This window comes from Aptenodytes forsteri, unplaced genomic scaffold (genome assembly GCF_000699145.1).
Source record: "Aptenodytes forsteri isolate BGI_AS27 unplaced genomic scaffold, ASM69914v1 Scaffold523, whole genome shotgun sequence".
Lineage (NCBI taxonomy): Eukaryota > Metazoa > Chordata > Aves > Sphenisciformes > Spheniscidae > Aptenodytes > Aptenodytes forsteri.
Window position 1 is genome coordinate 635,538 of NW_008794159.1, and position 18,507 is coordinate 654,044.

Sequence of the window (18,507 nt, forward strand, 5' to 3'; positions counted from 1 at the left end):
AACAAAAATTACAAGTTTAAAATATGCCATTACTCTGACTATGGCAATACTGTGGTAAAGTATTGGCTCCTAGAGCATATCAGAAACTCCTGACCTCAGACACTGCAAATTACTTTTTCTAGTTTTAATCCCATAAGTACCAGTTTACACCATCCTTTTAGTTAAAAGGAACACCCAGTTTCCATATTAAACATGCAAACATTTGTTGCATGACAAGTTTTGCAGTATAGACAGCTACATTCTAACCTGCCAAGATCCAAACCTATTTAGAACGAGCTTCCATGCCAGACATAGCTGTATTTTCTGCACTTCAACTGCAGTTACAAATACATTCAAAGATATATCCAAGTATGACAGAAGCATTTTCATAGCTGCTTTAAGTGCCTTTCCTAATTGCTATCTCTTTTCAAAATTTGACTTACCACATGGGAATTGAATTTCTCTAGTAGATTTTCTAGAAACTTCTTTGAAGAAAGAAGGGAAGCTTTGTTCAACTGCTCCTGCCTCAAGTCGTAGTCATCATGCATGGGCTATAAAAAGAAGTATTCACTATGCAGTCACATCTCAACCGTCAGTTCTTAACAGCTGTAGTCCAAAAGCCACACTCTGAACCCATAAAAAGCACATCCTACTTCAAGTTCAAGTTCAGCAGGAAATCACTGTACCACAAGTTATTTCATGTTTGAGCACACTGCAAATTGAAGGGCAGTCCCTATGTCTACATCTTTCAGTAGACTGAAGTTCACACATTCCAAAGTGAAAGACTCTGCAATTTTATACTTACACACATGAGAGCACAAAGCATGTCAATAGAGGCATGGGTTACTCCATCATTGTTCCTTTTGAGGGCTTTCACAACCTTCACTCCTAATCGTTCTCGAAATCTTTTGAAAGGAAAGCAAAACCACCAAGATTAGAGAGGAAACAGAAGTCTTAGTTTTAAGACAAAAATCCAGTCAGGGACCAAAAATGGCCAGCTCCCATTGCATTTGGCAAGCCAGTACCTTGACGTTTACATAAATTTGAGATTGCTTGGTAGGAAAACATTAATGTTGACTTCACTGTTAATAATACGCCAAGAGCATGTTCACCAAAACAAAGACATATTTTCATAGTTACAGCATAGTGATAGTACAGGACACTATTCAGAGAAATAGAACTTTATAAAGGTCTCAGACTAAGTGCGTATGTTATTCTTCACATCATTCAGTTGCCCCATAGTCCAAGATCAGAAATATTCCAAAGAATTTTTCATTTTCAGAATAAAATCAGGCAGTTTTTCTGCTTTCTTATGTTATCCAATTAAGACACACAAACTCCAAGCAGCCTGTACTTACTGTAGGAGTACAACTCAACTTCCTAACATCAAGTTCTATCTTGTGTTGAACTGAAGATAGCAATGGCATCAACATACTTTAAGAATGAAGAACTGCCTACCTCAAGGACAGATGAAGGTGCATTTTAGAAGTTTTTCCTCTAGGAAAAACATTAAACCATATTTGACTCAAGGCAGAGAGTATTTAGCAAAGGAAGAATCAGCTTTACATACTAATGATCATTTGGGATTCTCAATTTACATTAAAGCCTGATGACAGCCTCATACTACTGGAAGCAATCATGTAAAGAGTCTTCCAGTCTCTTTCAGAAGTGAGGCTTAACTCCAATTCTCAGTTTTAAAGATAAGACATCATCAAAAGCTCAAGATCTCTTTTCACCTACTATTTCCAAGCTTGAAGAGACTTCTCACTTACTTTGGAAGCTGAGTAAAGGCAAGGAAGCCTGCTTTTGAAGCCACTAGTCGTCTTACTGCTTGGAATTGGCTTTCAAGCTCTGCATTAGATGCTGCAATATCTCCCTCTTGTGAGAGCAATGCTGTTATGGCATTATTAATGAGTTTCTCCTTGTTTTCTGAGAACAGACCCTGGTTAAGAAATAATAATTGTTAGTATCTTTATGCGTTAACACCATCTTAAGAGGATGGGCAGAGGATTTATTCTTACATCTTGTGTAACTGCATGTAGTACCCCACTGTAGGAAATGTTAGCATTGAACCTGAACACAGCATCTGCAAAGTTACCATCTGGAAGAAGACATAACAAAAGTTAAGTGCACAGTACCTGACTAAATATCCAGATGATTTAAAGAGCACTATAAAACCATGTAATAAGCATTAGCTTACTTGGAGGAGCAGCCAAAAACCTCAGATGAAGGCTCTCTACTTCTTCATCTACAGGCATACTGAGTAATCCCCAACGCTGGCCTTTGTGTGTGGAGGTCATTTTCACACAGACATCTCTATTACCAGAAGCTCTCACTCCATCCAACAAGCTAGCCAGGAGAGAATCTCTGGATTGGGAGAAAGACATACAAATACAATTTAGATCAGAAAAGTGATGCTGAAGAACCAAGGTATAAGAAAAATAGGCAAAAAAAATCAAGTACAGAATGAAAGGCAGCAATACTTGGAATCTCTTACTAACACTGGTGCTAACAGCTACACTTCTGGAAGAAGTCACTAACTTTCAAGTGTTCCTTTATTCACTGTAAGAACAGAGCAGTCTTACACTCAGTATAGCCAGCTGCAGCCTTTCACTAAAAGGATCAACTCTAGATTACCTGTTAATGAGTTACACATGTTGCAAGCCAATTCATCCCTGTGCTTTCTGCGAAACCTCACTTAGCAGGATTAGATTGCATTACAACTGCAAGTGCACCCAGGGACTATTCTGTTGGTTGTTTTAAATAGAATCAACTAAGAGCATTTCAAGCAGACAGCTCAAAGGGTTTACAGCCTTCACACTTCCACATCACTTAAATTGTGCCTTCTTTCAGATATACTGCTTAACCAAGTACAACATACACAGAACAACATTCCCTATGAGAAACAGGCAGTATCTAACTGTCCAACACCTTTACATGCTCATCAGAAAACTTCTGGACAGATTTGCTTAAAGTTGGGATGAAGGTAGAGGGGAGAGATTTAGATCCTGTAACAAATCTTGATTTGTAAGCGGCAGACCACTAGAATAGCAAGGCTTCAAGTTAACACTTCTAAGGGTCAGAGTTTATGGAAGCTGAGGAACTAGAAGCACTACAGTGGCAATTTCCATTTGAATTTATAACCCACAGGAACTCCAGTTACCTTTCTGTTGAAGAGTATTTCCGAATTTGTCCTTTGATAAATTCAATGGTAAAAAGCTGGGGGTTTTCACAGTCACATACTATTGCAAATACCTAAAAATAAGAGATAAGGATCTCATTAATGAAGCAGTGTTATTTATATACTCTACAAATTGAGGACATCTTATGCATATTATCAAATTCCTACTATTATTATCTTTTAGAGCTTCTATTTGAAGAAGTGGCACTGAGAAAGGTTGCCTCTTACCTCGCCTAAAGGTTTCAAAGTTGCAATGTTATAGGTAGCTGGATCCCGCTCAACTAAGCAAGCTTCTGTAAGAGCTAGTACTCTTTTCACAGGTTCCTTAAAAAAAAAAAAAAAGGCATGTTAGGAAATAATTCCTAGCACTTAAGAGGAACCAAGTAACTTCAGTTTGATACCCTTACCACGTGTCTAGGTGTTATTTTTTGAACAACAAACTCTGCTAAAGATGTTACAGATTCATCATTGCTGTATTTTCCAAAGCGAAGATTCAAGTATTGCTCAAATTCTAGGGATTCTTTCCTTATCCGCAGAGAGATACCTATGAAGTTGCCAGCATGCTCTATTGCACTTTTGATAATTTCCTCCCTCTGCTCAGATGCAAACAGGTGCTGCAAGTTTTGACAAGAAAAAAAACAGGTGAAAAATATGGCATAGCTCAAGAAATCATAGTTCCATAAATAATCCTCCACTATATACCCAACAGTAGAGAATTTTCTCAGCAGCTAGGCTTGGCTTTGCTAAGTGCATAGTATAAAGAGAAGAGGTATTTATTACACAAGAGATCCACTATTAAGTTTACATTTCCCTTTCAAAAAAACCCAAACCAATCTATAGCAGCTATTCCTAAAGGATACCCTGCTACACATTACCGTGCCATTAAAGTAAAGGTCTGCATGACCTGCCTGTCCACCCTTGGCAACAGATCCTGACAGCCTGGCAGGAGCAAGGAGCCAGAGAACCAGAGTGGTAGCCCCAGCTACGCAAGGTTATGGCAGCTCTAGAGGATCAATTATATATTGCTAGTTTTATGCCAGAGAAAAGCATGCTGCAGTACGAAAGATACGGAAACCCTGATCTAGAGAGCAGAGTCCTGTTTTGTTAGTAGTAACTGAGGTAGCTGTATTTACATTAGTAACCATGAATTAATTGCTAAAGATCCATTTCAGCTGCTTGCAGTATAGTACACAGAAACCCTTTTAAGATTTTGAAACCAACATTACACTGCAGTATTTGCCAAGCAAAGCTGCTAAATATCAGACCACAGGCCTAAGAAGGAAGCATCACCACTGATCGATCTATTTCTGAATAGAATCTCTCCATCTGTTAGGTAGATTAGTAATACTGCCTGTCACTCCTGTAACTTTGAGAAATGTCAGGAAACTCCATGTCCTCATTGCATTCATATTCACTATCCAGATATAAATAACTGGATATTTTATGCTCTGTAGTTTTTAAACATGCAATAAGCAAAAAAAACCCCATGCATTGCTCTCAAATGTTTTAACTGATTTCCTGTGGAAAAGAGGTTTTAAAACCTGTCCACAAGCCTTCAGGCTCCACAGATGGGTCCCAAAGATGCACATACTTGTATGTTCAAATGATGTTGAAGCTTCATTATTAAATATGCAGCTATAAACATCCTAAGCACCATACCAAGATGTTTTGGTTTAGTACTCACCAATCTACTAAATCCTCCATAGAGGATACAGAAGCCTCCCTGATAGCCAGTAATATCAACAAAGCCTTCAATGTTCCTGTAGTCATAGGAGCACAGGACTTTATTTGTTGCAGGATCAATTTGGTCAACACCTCCAGGAGTCACCTCTAGAATCACAGGTTTCCTCGTATCACTCCAGTGATGTTTATAGCAGTTATACCTCTGCAGAGAGAGCTACTTTTAGACATCTACACACACGCTCCTTTACTACACAGCAATAGCTCTTCTCCAATCTAGTAAGCAGCGTGGGTGTAAAGTTCAAAAAAATGTTATCATTTCCCTTAATGCTCTTATCTATGTTAAGAATACTATTAACCAAATGAGAGTAGCTGTCTACTGACAAGGAAGTCACAGCTTAAACAATGCATTTTGAAGAGAGAACAGCAAACCCAAAACAGCCACCCCAAAAGGGAGTAAGTTTCTCTTGCTGTAGAAGGTGGCCTATTCACAGACTGTACACTGTGGTTAGACAAGGAAATAGCTATTGCACCAGATGCTGTTATTCAGCAAATCAAGACTAAATTAAGGTAAGCTTACCACTATAGTGCAAATTTTTCATCTCCTGCAGTCATATTCCATTACAAATACAGACTTACTGAAATCAACAAAAGTTAGAGGTCTGTTCTAAACTATAGTAAGACAAAGGGGACCCCCATATTCTAGCAGTGTTACTATGCTCACTGAAAATTTATTCTAAGCAATGCTTTAAGTGCTATCTTCTGTGACCAGAAGACATAAAACCAAATACAAAGTCTAGCTCTGTATATTGCCTTGCTTATTACTATATTACCAAGATTCATTAAGTGGCAATCTTGTCTTTAATCTGGCCTACAGAAATCCTCCTAGGAAACAATATTCCCACATCAAGTGTTCAGGATGTTATCCAGAAAACTACTTAGAGTTAGAAAGTAAAATGCTGGAAGTAGTAAACATTGAATAATGAATCAAAGCTTATGTCCTTCTTCTTCCTTCTGTCCAAATAAGAACTCCATGTGGCAAAGCCCTTTATTTCAGCAGTAACATTCAGAGTCTTTAAGTGTACCACCATAAGGCTCAGGCCAAGTGAACTCAGATATTCTACTGTTGAAAAGGTTCCCATTGCTTTTGAACAAACGAGAACTCAGATATTCTACTGCTGAAAAGGTTCCCATTGCTTTTGAACAAACTCTTAATTTTCTCTTTTCAAAGCAAGACTTCAGATCCAAATTTAAAAAAGCTATTTTAGGTAGTGCATATAGCACAAGCATAACACACATGCACACAGTAGAAGTTTAAGTCTTTAGATCATTTCATTAAACTGCACATGATCCAGAAAAGCCAGACACTTACCCGTCCTGTGATTTTTCCTTCTGAGAAGTCTGTCCTGAATCTCTGTTTTTAAGAAAGTTAGCCATGAATGAATGCAAATATGATAGCCAATCTATCCAGAAACTCTACGTTTAAGCTGACCCTGTTTTAAGGGACTTGAACTAAGCCTCTTTGAGGACTCACCATTCCACTGCAGTTTAATATATTCAGTATTTGTAGCTTTACTTGCTATTTAAGAATCACGCACTAGTTGCTGCAACGCAAGCATGTCAACTTGGCACTAGATCAAGTACATTAACAGAACAGCTCAAAAGACAACTTGCTTTCCTACTTTTTAATGCAAGGAGAGAAAGCATAGTAAGCTACCACAAATGGTAATGACAACCAAGTACTTACTGCTTGCTTGAAGGTAAAAAAAAAAAAAAAAAATTCTTACCAGTGCCTCTGTAAGGAGTTCTGTTCTGTGCTCTGTGGAAAACTTAAGAGTTTCAGACTTTTTTCCACTCCCTTTGCGAAAAGTGAGACTAAATTCTGTTCCTTGTCCTTTTCCAACAGGAGAAATACTACAGATATCTCCATAAGGCCACTAGACAATTGAAAGTAATTAGGTTATACCATTAGTAATTTTAAAGCTACATCTCCTCTACTCAAAAATCCTTAGTACCTATAATAACTTAGTTGCTGTAATGAGACAATAGCTAGCTAGCCTGAGCTTCCTATTTGATACTCTGCAAAGTAAGCAAGTGTCCTGACTCCCTTCAGGGACATAGCCTTATGGTGATCAAAGTTATCCCAGTTCATTCAGAACAGCACACCCAGAAGCAAACTAATACTTATTGGCCAATAAAGACAAATTGCCTAAAAGTACAAAGACTACTGGATATTTGTAGATTTAGTGAAGGCAACACCAGTTTTCTATTATAGCTGCTTTTGTAGCAGCTGCCATACCTTCTGATTTTGCTGAGATCTTGTCAGACTAGATAGCTTCTGAAGACTGAATGCCACTATTCACTCTGGATGGTGAACGTAAATCAGGAATTAACTCAAAATAGCCCTGTTCAAAAATTATGGTTACCTGATTTGTAACTTCTAGCGTGTTGGGATTGTATGTGGTGATGGCATGCGTTCCAACTGAAAAGACTCGCTTATACCTAGAATACAGACAAGTGTTAGTTTCTCCAGAAGTCACATAAACCCCGTTGAACAGCAAAATTATGTTAAGAAGCTATATACAAGTCAGTGTTAGGAAACAGATATGGAATTGTCTTTATTGTTAGTTTGCAGTTTACCCTTATAATATGTCAAGCTCCTCTGTTCTATATATCCATAAAGGGGGCATATAAGTTAAATACTACTAAATATATTTCCTTATGCATCTCTTTTCCTACATTATTGGCTAAGTCAGGACCAAAGACTCTTGGAACTTGCACTGGAATGTACTACCAGACCAGAATAAATTCTAAAAAGACTACACAGATAGAAAAAAAGATATTCCTGCAATACCCTAAAGCATCTGTCTGAAGCTGTCTCAGACAACAGTTGCAACATGAAATAATCCAATTTACATACCTGGTCACAATACTGTAACAAGTCGAAGTGTTACTATGGCCAAGCCTTATTTTCTTCACCTTGAGGAAAACTAAGACTACTAAACTCAGAAAGACTCAGATCACTGAAGCTATAGTTCAATACCCAGCTAGTCATTGTACATCGATATCACAGGTATGTTAACTGCCATAGTGCTTAAAGAACAGCTGTAGCAAGGTAGTTGCTTGCATTTCAGGCGTATCAGGAACAAGCAGCAGTGAGCTAAAGCTAAGAAATTTAGATGTATCAAGTGCAGAATGGAAGCCTTACCATGGTTTCATTTCCTTGACAATCTTCACAGCATACCCTGAACCAACTCTTTATATAGAGACTATTTACATATTTCTTGATCAGAAAGTTTTGCAACGTAACTAACCAGAGTTTGAAACAGTAGATTATTAATAATCCCTTACTACTTGTACAAACTTCTTGTTCTAGGGTACTTGTATCTGGAAGCAGTCCTGCCCAGAAAGTCAAGCCAAACCTGAACCAGAGCCAGTTCAAGTAACTATTCTCTGACCAAAGAAACAGGATCTGAACATGGATGCCTTGAACTTGAACCAAATATAAATACTTTGGCTAGCTGTCCATATTAAAACTGATTCAGTTTAGCAATTTAAGTTTCAGTTCTGGGTAAACTGTGGAATTGCTAGGGAAAGAGCAGGATAGGATCAATCAGATGGCTGACAACTAATCTGGATCCATGCCATACTAGACATTGCATCAAGCAGTAGGTCGTTTCTTCCCCCTCTCTCTCTGCATTCTTGTGTTACAGTTCCTTCTTCTCTCTCACTTGCCAGGTCTGTAGCACAAGCCATCATTCTGTATAAGGTCAAACTTTGCATGAGTTTCAGATACGTTCAGAGCTGCTCCCTCATGTTATTTGACCTATCCTCCCTTCTCTCATAATAGCAAGGCCAAGAGTATCTGTCAGACACAGTCAATCTCACAAACTTCATTCCCTATCATTTCCCATTATTATTCAAACAAACTGGTGCAAGTTCAAGACATTACTGTCCCAGAGGAGTTTATCTAAGGATTAAAGCAAGTGCTTATTTTCTTCAAAGCTTAGAAAAATCTGTAATATTGAAGTGACCTGCCACCTTAAAGATGTTTAATCTATTTGAAAAACCTATTTGTTTTTCCATGTAGTTGAATTTTCCTTATTTAAGATGCAGGTCAAGAGAAGTTGTAGTAATGAAGCAGAACATTTGAAGTTAACTCTAGCTGCTAATAATTCCACTATATTCAGTCTGTCAAAGAATGCTCCAGTTCTTAGATCATAAGAAAATCCTTTGAACAAACCAACTGTTCCCTCTCCTCCCGTTGCACAATTTAGGTAGGTATTCTGTCTTTTATATGATTTACAATATTTATTTTTAATAAAGCACTTTATTACTTGTTTAAGGTTTTGTTTACTCATTTAACGTACTAAAGAGCTTCACAGTGCTTTGTGGCAGAATAAAGATCTGCAATGATCACACACAATTTAAGACCAGCTTCCAAACATTACAGCCCCTTCCTTTTCTCCCCTCATGCTCAAGCCAGCATTTCAAGATCTAGGAAGCATATTTATTATCTAGCATTCTTAATACGTGATGTGACAAGGAACACAAGACAGAACAGCAGATTTGTCAAGTTACCATTTCCTTCATCTCTTCTCCCTAGGCAAAGTCAGAAGACCCAAGTCTTGTTGCACAAACAGAGGAGACTCAGAAGTCAGCTCTTACATGTGGCCTAAACATACTCTTGTTCAGAACTTCACCTTTAAATATGTAGAAAGGTATTTATACCTCCAGGCCTTGAAGACTTTACCATTAATTATCTCTCAAACTACTATGCAGTACAGTCTAATGCCAGGCAGTTTTGAGAAGAATTTGAAGCAAATGTCTTCTTCCCAGTAAAAAGACTATTGCCTATTCACTAGTTTCTTCGAAGCACTGTAGAAGTCAGTAGTTATACTTTTTTTTTTAATCAGGATGAACCTGGTAGACAAATTTTATACCACCACACTCAAGAGAAAGACAGTGTTCATTAATTTTACATAACTACAGATCGACACTGGAGCATCATCATCTCTACTACTAGAAAATACTTTAGCTGCCATGCACACAGCCCATATTCAGCAAAGTGACAAATCATATGAATAGTTAAAGTGATTCAGGCTCATTTAGCACTACACATTAAGTTACTGCGCTTTTTTTATGTTATCTATAGATTATACTGAGAATGTATAACTATGAATATTTAAGTCCTCTCAGTTCAAATATAAGCTTACTAAAAGCTATATAAGCTTCTGGTGCAACACAAGAGGCAACTACTCACTAAATACTCCTTTTCCCTTCATTATGTGAAAAGTAAAGTGCCAATGAGTTTTTAAACTAAGCCTCTGTTTTAGACTGCAGACTTACTCTGAAGTTCTATAAGACTTCATAGTTTATCAGAACGCTACCATCAAAGTTCAAGATCATACTTCTCCAACAGTTTGCATCACGCAGGAACAGGCTCTTTAACGGAAGGCATTGGGCAAGAGAAGCAATCTATGTATTTGATTTTCACCAAGTGGCTCAAATCATATGCACACTGAATTTGCACATATGCCACAGGAACTTCAAAGGAAGAGACAAAATATTTTCTGTTGGATGACAGAAAGATTAAGAGGGACAAACTGTTCTAACGTTCTACCCCAACATAGTATCTTACTATTACTAAAGGAAACAGTTTATTCACCCATGCCCACACAAATCCAAATGCATGGATCTTAACTCAGGTAAGACTCAATTTACACAAGTATTGGCTAGAATTCTAATGAGGTAAGACTAAATATTAAACTGTATTTCAAGTCAGTCAAGAATCTGTCTTTGTAGAGGAAAGATTTTGCCCTCAGACAGCTGATGAGTCTACTCTGGACTCTGAACTACCCAGGGCTTTAATTTTTGCTGACAAAAAGGCAGGGAGCTCTTTGATTAGACATTGAAGCAATCTCATGGTTCTTCAAAGCACAATTGAGAAAGATCTGTGGCTGCCACTCCTTGCAATCCCATCCTCCTTTTCTTCCCAGCATTCCCAATCTTTGATAGGAAGAATTCATGAAGTATCTACCAGCAGACAGCCAAAAAAAAGCCAGTTTCAACTTACTGGTCAAACAGATTCAGACATCACCTCTCAGTATAAACATTAGAATAAAGCAGTATTCATGCTCCTGAGGTGCAGACAACGTACCCTCTTTGTTCTGTTGATGTTTAGGTAGCAAGGAAAAAATCCCAGTTCCACAGCACTACTATGCATGTGAGAAGGAACAATGGGTAAGGATACCAAAGAAAGTCCTATGAAGCTTTAAAAATATGTATAACAGCTGACTTCAAACACAGTATAACAGATACCAGTTATGATAGTTTAATGGATAGTTTTACTAGAAGTTCCCTAGCTTTTGCAGACAGAAGCATCACTGAAAATTCATTTTTAGATCCAAGACCCCCAATTAGGGATGAAGTTTATTTCTAGTAACAGAAGTCTTCAAATAATCTCAGTTAGTAGTTTAACAGATAATCTATTACACAACATGTTAAGTATATGTGTGGGCTAGTGACCCTCATCTATTAAAGTACATAAGACATTACTCCCCCAAGAACCTGTTCTGAGAAGAAGCATTTCTACTTTAAAATTAGTGCTTTATATAGTAAGTTCAAGAGACTCAGAGGCTGAGTAAGTCAGGTGGTCCATTTCAGAGCTATACTGAAGTGTGGGAACATGTGCAGAGGAAGGCTAAAAAGCAATGTTTAAAATCCAAATTGATTCTAGTGAAGATACATTCAGTTCAGAGACTGAGCAGCAGGAGCCTTTAGTTCAATTTTCATCCATCAATACAGGAACTATGCCGTTAAATCCAATAATGATGTCACACAAAACGTTAAAAAACCCAATAAACTTTAAACTACTTACTTTCCCCTCCATGAATGTTTTGTTGTGTAGAAACAAGCAAGATCTCTGTTTTCTCTAATTATATTCATTCTGTGCCAAGACCTGAAAACAAGAGAGACATCCTGTTAGTACTCATGATTTTCATTTAAAACCAAAGTTCACTAATCATCAATATGCTTCAAGACAAAAAGACTTTGTTTTTAAACACTCAAATCACTGCTTTGTCAGTTCCACACGAAAAATATTAGGAATACTCATGTTTATCAAACAATGCATGGACTAAGTTGCACATGGAGTTGAACAGGAATTATTAGTTTCCCCAGTGATTTTGTTACACTAGTTACTCTTTAACAGTACCAGGTTACAGTTTTTATGCCCCATTATTTGCGATATTATTGCAATCACACTACTTTTGCTGCATCTTTGCACATGCAGATTCAAGTGTATTTTCCTGTCATCTCCAGAATGCTTAACTCCTGAAAATTGTGTAATATCAAAATGATTTGAGTACCCTGCGTCCATAACTCCAGCTAAGCCAGATTCCTACTGTGATTTTTAAATAAAAAGCAAGGAGAATTCTGGATAGATAGAACAGCTTATTTTTCCAGCCTGAAATGGAATTTGAAGTTGAGTAACTTACTTATTAGCCAAGCATTGTGATTAAAGAGCTAAGTACCCTTTCTGTGCTGTAAAAGTTTAAGCAATCCCACCACTAACATCCTGACATGCTTATTTCACACATAAATACCTATTCCCTAAACACATGCAGGAATTTAGTGAAACTTGCCCACAACTGCTTGACTGGATCATTGCTTTAAGAGCTGCTAAGTTCTAAGGAATGCTTCTGAACACTAAACACCCATCTTCCATGATTAACACGGATGCATGATGAGTACTTGGGAAATTAACTTCCCTTTTACTCTACTGTTATTACATATACAAGGCACATAAGTGGACATACCCTGATTAAGTTGCAAGAGTGAAGTTGCCACTCTCAGTTTACTGCTACAGCATTAGTTTTATTTTCAAATGTGTCAAAACAGGCTTCCCTGCTCTTGATTACAGACTGGTACTCTCTCAGGTTCACATCATTAATGTGGTGGCATCCCCAAAACATCACACACTTAAGCTAGTCTGCAAGAATTCATATTCATAGCTTGCCTGAAACAATGCTAAAGAAATCCAATCCCAGTCAGTACCCCACTAAAAGTTAGACTACAACTCCGGTTATCTTTTTACATTCAGCTAACTCTACTTAATTTGGCAAAAAAAGGTTTCTCATTTTGAGATTGATGATCTGTAACATTAGCTCATTGCTAATTTCTACCCTCTACAACTTGAGGCTATTTTCTTTCTGAGCAGAGACTGTAACAGTTATATAGTCATGAACATGAAGAATGGATAGCCCAACTGAAATGAACTTGAGAATTCCTTCCCTCAGGTGAAGAGCCAGCACCATCATCACTACCCACTAAAGAGAACTTGTGGTACTGCCTCTGGAAAAAAGACAAAAAACAGTATTTACTTATTTCAATGACTCAATCTTTGAGTCAAGCTTTCACAGTTAATACCCCATTGACTTGTGGCAAGTTAAATTCTCTAAATCCAGTTTTTAGAAGCTAAGTTTCATGAGAGATAAAATATTCAACAGCATTATTCCTGAAGTTCTCCATTTTGCCCGGTTTAAGAACTATGTTGTATTATTATTGCCGTGGATAAGCATCAAAACAGTACACTCCGTCCAAACTACATAAATCTTACTGTATAATAGCACACTTTAGATCCGATAATTTTGTGTTTTTAAGTTCTCTTTCAGAACAAAGTGCCAGATACTCAATCTTCATACCTCCCTTTTTAAGCCGTTTTCTTGACAGTGACTAATGTATTAGTAAAAATAAAACGCTTGTAACAAGACTAGCTCCAGTAAGTATGGGATTATAAGATGTATTTATCTGTAATTGCAGTTTCACCAACACCAGACTCCTCTGACCAGCTCTGTTAAGTCTCACAGACCTGAACACCACCTGCTCTAAGGCAAGGTGTTCTCACACTTGCCAACATCTAGTCTTAGTAATACAGAACTGAGAAACACTCATTTATGAACTACCAGCAGCTTCCATTAATTTTAACACCAGCATCTAACTAGATTCAGGATACTGATACATGAAGTATTGCACATGCAGTGGAAGCGACAAATTCACTAGACTGCTTTTTTGTTTAGATTAAAACTAGTAAAATCATTAAGCTTTGATGCTTTACTCACTGTGCTTCTGGACAGTGTTTGTAACTATCTCTCCCACTGAGAAGACTAGCACAGAGGCAATATATGCCAAAATCTAGTAACAATTAGTTCTTGTACATTTTCCTGCAGTTTAACAGAGAACAAGGCTAACAATAGCCTAGTGTTCTGAGCTGCTATGTTGAAGTCCAGCAATCATTTTTCAGTTGTCTTTGGTTCCACAGTAAGAGCAAGATGAAAAAAATAGTTCATGCCAAAGACAAAGACATTTTAGAAGAAACAAAGTTATCTTACCTTACCTGTTCTTGTGGAACCAGTGTGGCATCACTATTACTATACTATCTACAATGTGATCCATTGTAATTTTAGTACCTAAGGTAGTATAACCATTTACTTTGCAGAGCACATCAGGTTTTATTATTAATCAAGTTTAGCCATATTGCCAGTGTAAGCTAGAGCGGCCTGCTTAGTCATATCATATTAATTTCCCAAAATAACAGAACATATTCTTATTATTGTCACCTTTACCTCTTCCTCCTGTATTCAAGATAACTTTAAAAAGTTTACTGACTTGACACAAAAATGGAGTTAAGTTTTTATTTCACTCATAAAAGCACCCAGAACAATAAGGCCGCAATTTTAATGATCATTTTAGTGTCCCCAGGTACCTGATAATAGAAAATCACAACTTCAAAGGTTATTTTGAACCTATTGTGGCACAGCTATTGGATATCCTATACTCATGGCTCTCAAAGGTTTAATACCAGAGAAACACCTAGTTCAGTTGTTCTACTTCTACTGGAGCAGAGGCAACAAGTACTTTGAAAGTAGCAGTTTATAAACGTGTTTCATCTGGTTGAGAGCGAGCATGCTGAATGCAAAGTTATATAGTCAAGTAATCTGAGGTTCCTGCAGGCAAAACATTATCCATGACTTACAACTTCTTTTGGGAGCCTAACTAAAGCACTCCCCTGATACGTGGATATTTTAATTAGCTTTTTCACAAGGCAGAAGTTCAGCAATACTTTCCTATTTGGTTCTTGTAGTACTGTAAGTAGCAGTAAAACAGCTTTTGGGGGAAGAGTTGAAAACACATTTTTGTGTACTGCATGTACCAGAAATAGCAGCCCCTAAAATTAAAGGGCCTGAACTGCTGCCAGCACTCCCCCCTGCTTCAGAGTTTGAGCTACATGAATAGGTGTATTACATAAGCTGTGTTCAACTTGCATACACTTTCCACTTTTCCAGGATTTCACATTCTTGAGACAAAATTACCATCTGGGAAAACAGAATCTATTTCAGGAAACAGACTGTCAGAGACAATTCAGTATCAAACTAACACTTGAAGAGTTAGAAACAAAGCTGTGGCCTTGCAGGCATCAAAGCAATAGGCATAGCTGTAATTACACGTAAGTATCCCTCAGTTTAAATACAGTCAGAAGTTTGGACACAGGTTCAAAGTTTAGTGCAGAATTCAGACTGACTTTTTTCCTGATCATATTATTCCTCTACTATTACAAAGCTTCCATATCTTTAAGTGAAGGTTTAACCTATGCTAAGGTAGCACTTCAGAGCCCCAAACAGGATTATTATTCTGTTCCACTGGGGGGAGGAAGAAGAGAAATTCTGATAAGAAACTGAGAATTCTTTTTAAAAATTTATTCCAGCAAGGCTAAAATACAAGGTAAAGTTCCTGGAAAGCCTATACTACACAGGGACAGATACTCACATCAAGCTCAAGTGTGACTTTCCCCGAGAGAGAGAAGACATACCAAGAGGATAAAAACAGAGACCAATTGGAAAGAAATGAGAGCAAGGCACTGAAAAAAACCACAAGGTTCTATTAATCTGTGGTTCTACATACCTACCTTTTAGCTTAAAGGTCTGGAGAGCCTGATTTCCAGTCATCTACTCACCTGTAGCTTTTTTATTATTTCAATAAATAAGTTTTTCTGCACGGAAATGTTTTAGCTGTCTAGGTTTCATCTGCCTCTTTCACGGCTATGTGTGCTAACTGGCAGTTTGTTCTTTTTAACAAACACTAAACTTTTTTCTCTTCCCTAAACAGTACTCTGTTCTTAAAGTACTACAGCCTAATTAGCTGTGGAAATTGATATTTCTGTTGTGCAGGAACTCGCAGCCCTTTTTGTAAGAGGAGAAAGAGATGAGACCCACCAGATCCTTAAAAGAGGGTTAGTGCAGCCTGCCTCAGCGATAGCAGCATCGCCACCTTCAGTGGTCCAGGATGCAAACAGGCTGAGAATTTCAACCTTACTACTACCAAAAATGATGGTGATGACATTAGTGTCCATCCTTCAGCTGACTGCTCCCATTCCCTCACTGAGGACCAGTGCTGAGGTTAAAAACAAGTGTGGAAGATTCTGGTTTTCTTGTCCATCTACATTAGCATTCTGCTGTATCAATGAACCAATCTGATTCACCAGCTAGACAGGTGAGCATCAGAACAAGAGGGTTTACTCACTAACGGGGGAAAGAAAAGAAAAAGTGTTCCTTTCAGTCACAGTTTAGCCCTCGTCATTTCTTCAGAATATTGATCTATTTTAAGTTTTATTAGTGAGGTAGCATAACTGTTAAGTTTTTTTGGCATGAGAATAGTTTTTTGGAAGCAAATTGAGAGGTTAAACAGTTGAAGGTTAACATTTCAAGATACAGTTGAATGCCAGCTGAAGAATTTTTTATTGTCAGTAACCTTCACTTATTGAGCTTCAAACACAAGTTAAAAGAAAAGTCACCTGCTCAGTCTGAAACACAGATCTAGCCCTTAAGACCAATCCCCAGCATACCGCTTAAAATCTGGAAATACACAGTGATTCAGTCCCTCAGGACAAATACATGTTTGGAAACTATGAAAAATACCACATGACACCCAGAGGAGTGAGCAATACATATGAAATAAATCTTTTTAGAAATTTATTCCAGCAAAGCTAAAATACAAGGTAAAGTTCCTGGAAAGTCAATACTACACAGGGACAGATACTCAGCTCCGAGTCTCCAAACACTTAGAAATTTGTTGCAAGCAGAAAAAAAACCTGTCAGTAATAATGGAAAGGAATCAGTAACTTCTGGTTAAGTGCTCTGGCACTTGTCTGCCTATAGCAGGCAGGAATGAGACCAATATGCATATCTATAAACTGAAGCAGGCTAGAGCCAAGAATAGTTTTTACATCTATAATACTGGTCCGGTTATTTTGAACTCAGCCATGGCAGACTGAACAGCATCTTCCTAACTCAATTCAAAGATGAGGCTTGAGTCACTAGCAGTCCCTTCCACAGCCTTCCTCCTTTTCTACGTATCCCACTACATGCAAGTAGCCTACATAGACAATCTTACAGTTACCAAGAATAAAAGGCTTCAACTTCAAAGAGCTTAAGTTCTAAAACAAGGAATATTTTCTGAAATACACTATTATTTAATCAGTGCTAAGTAATAGGAAACAAAGCAACTATCTACTCCATCTTCTCAGACTCACTGCCATAGATGTTATTTGTGAAAGAGCACAAGAGAAAAAGTGAAAATACGTTTCAGATTACATTAACTTCAAAAGCAGCCACAGAGCAGAGAATGAGTGCGTTAATAGTAAGACTCCAAATAAACTTTTATGCCTATGTTTCCCCCCAAGCAGCATGCTCAAACATTCCATCGGCTTGAGAGCACTAAACTGAAAACAGAAAAAACCCTCCCCCTGCAAACTGAAGCACGAAGACAACATCTTTACTGCCCAGAGCTTGGCCCTCAGTAGAGACACAGCTATCAAGGTGCAAGCTCCACACCACCTGACAGGAAAATCTATCCTGAAGACTGTTGACAGCTCACTGCAGACAGAAAACCATTTAGTATGCCTAGTTGTTTTGACTTGCAGAAAACAAAAAGCAAGTGAAAAGCATCCATGGGAGAAATTAAAACTCTCTTGGAAAAATAAGCACATTAAGGACAGATTTTCTGAAAGATACATTTAGTTCTGCTTATGTTCTTCAGGCATACTATTACCACTCAAAAAAGAAATAAAATCTCATCTCTGTGAGAGCAAGTCTCCTCCTCATCTCTCCCACTCTTCATAAATTATTTCCCAAAGCATCTCACGATGGGTATATTTTGATCCGAGGCGAGGAGGAGAAAAATAACGTATCTCTTCTTAATGGACACACTAGTACTCAACTAGGAAAGAGGACAGATTCTGCCTCGCAGCTACAAAAGCTGCATCAGGTGCAGAGCACGTTCAGTGAAGCACCAGGCAGGCTGAGGCTAGAGAAAAGCCCAGCCTCTCCTCTGCTAGGAGATACAGGAAGAGAAAGGCTTAGAGAGTGGCTTGTAATAAAACAGGTACCGCACCCGGGGATCAGGGCCGCACGGGCCGGCTGGTCACCGCCCCAGGCCACGGGCGCCCCCCGACGCCCGCCCCTCACCCCTCCACGGCTGGGGCAAGGAGGGGGGGGCTTCGCCGGCGGAAGCATCTGCCCCCAGGCGGCAGAAGGCGCTGCCTCCAGCCCTGCCTCCGCTCCCTCACAGCCCCAACGGCCGGGCGCGCCCCCCACCCACACGGCCTCCAA

General features: G+C 38.4%; 1 protein-coding gene across 1 annotated transcript in view; it reads right to left on the reverse strand.

Annotated features, from left to right (window-relative positions):
• DNAJC13 (DnaJ heat shock protein family (Hsp40) member C13) overlaps positions 1-18,507 on the reverse strand; it is a 57,113-nt gene that overhangs the window by 38,394 nt on the left and 212 nt on the right. Inside the window, exons 2-14 of the mRNA XM_009280422.2 lie at positions 11,721-11,801; positions 7,267-7,342; positions 6,628-6,777; positions 6,213-6,254; positions 4,845-5,045; positions 3,568-3,774; positions 3,389-3,484; positions 3,143-3,234; positions 2,180-2,346; positions 2,001-2,080; positions 1,752-1,921; positions 785-884; positions 423-530 (exon numbers count right to left, since the gene is read on the reverse strand). Of these exons, the coding sequence (XP_009278697.1) occupies positions 423-530; positions 785-884; positions 1,752-1,921; positions 2,001-2,080; positions 2,180-2,346; positions 3,143-3,234; positions 3,389-3,484; positions 3,568-3,774; positions 4,845-5,045; positions 6,213-6,254; positions 6,628-6,777; positions 7,267-7,342; positions 11,721-11,788 (1,557 nt within the window). The 5' untranslated portion in view covers positions 11,789-11,801. The remainder of the gene's footprint in view (positions 1-422; positions 531-784; positions 885-1,751; positions 1,922-2,000; positions 2,081-2,179; positions 2,347-3,142; positions 3,235-3,388; positions 3,485-3,567; positions 3,775-4,844; positions 5,046-6,212; positions 6,255-6,627; positions 6,778-7,266; positions 7,343-11,720; positions 11,802-18,507) is intronic.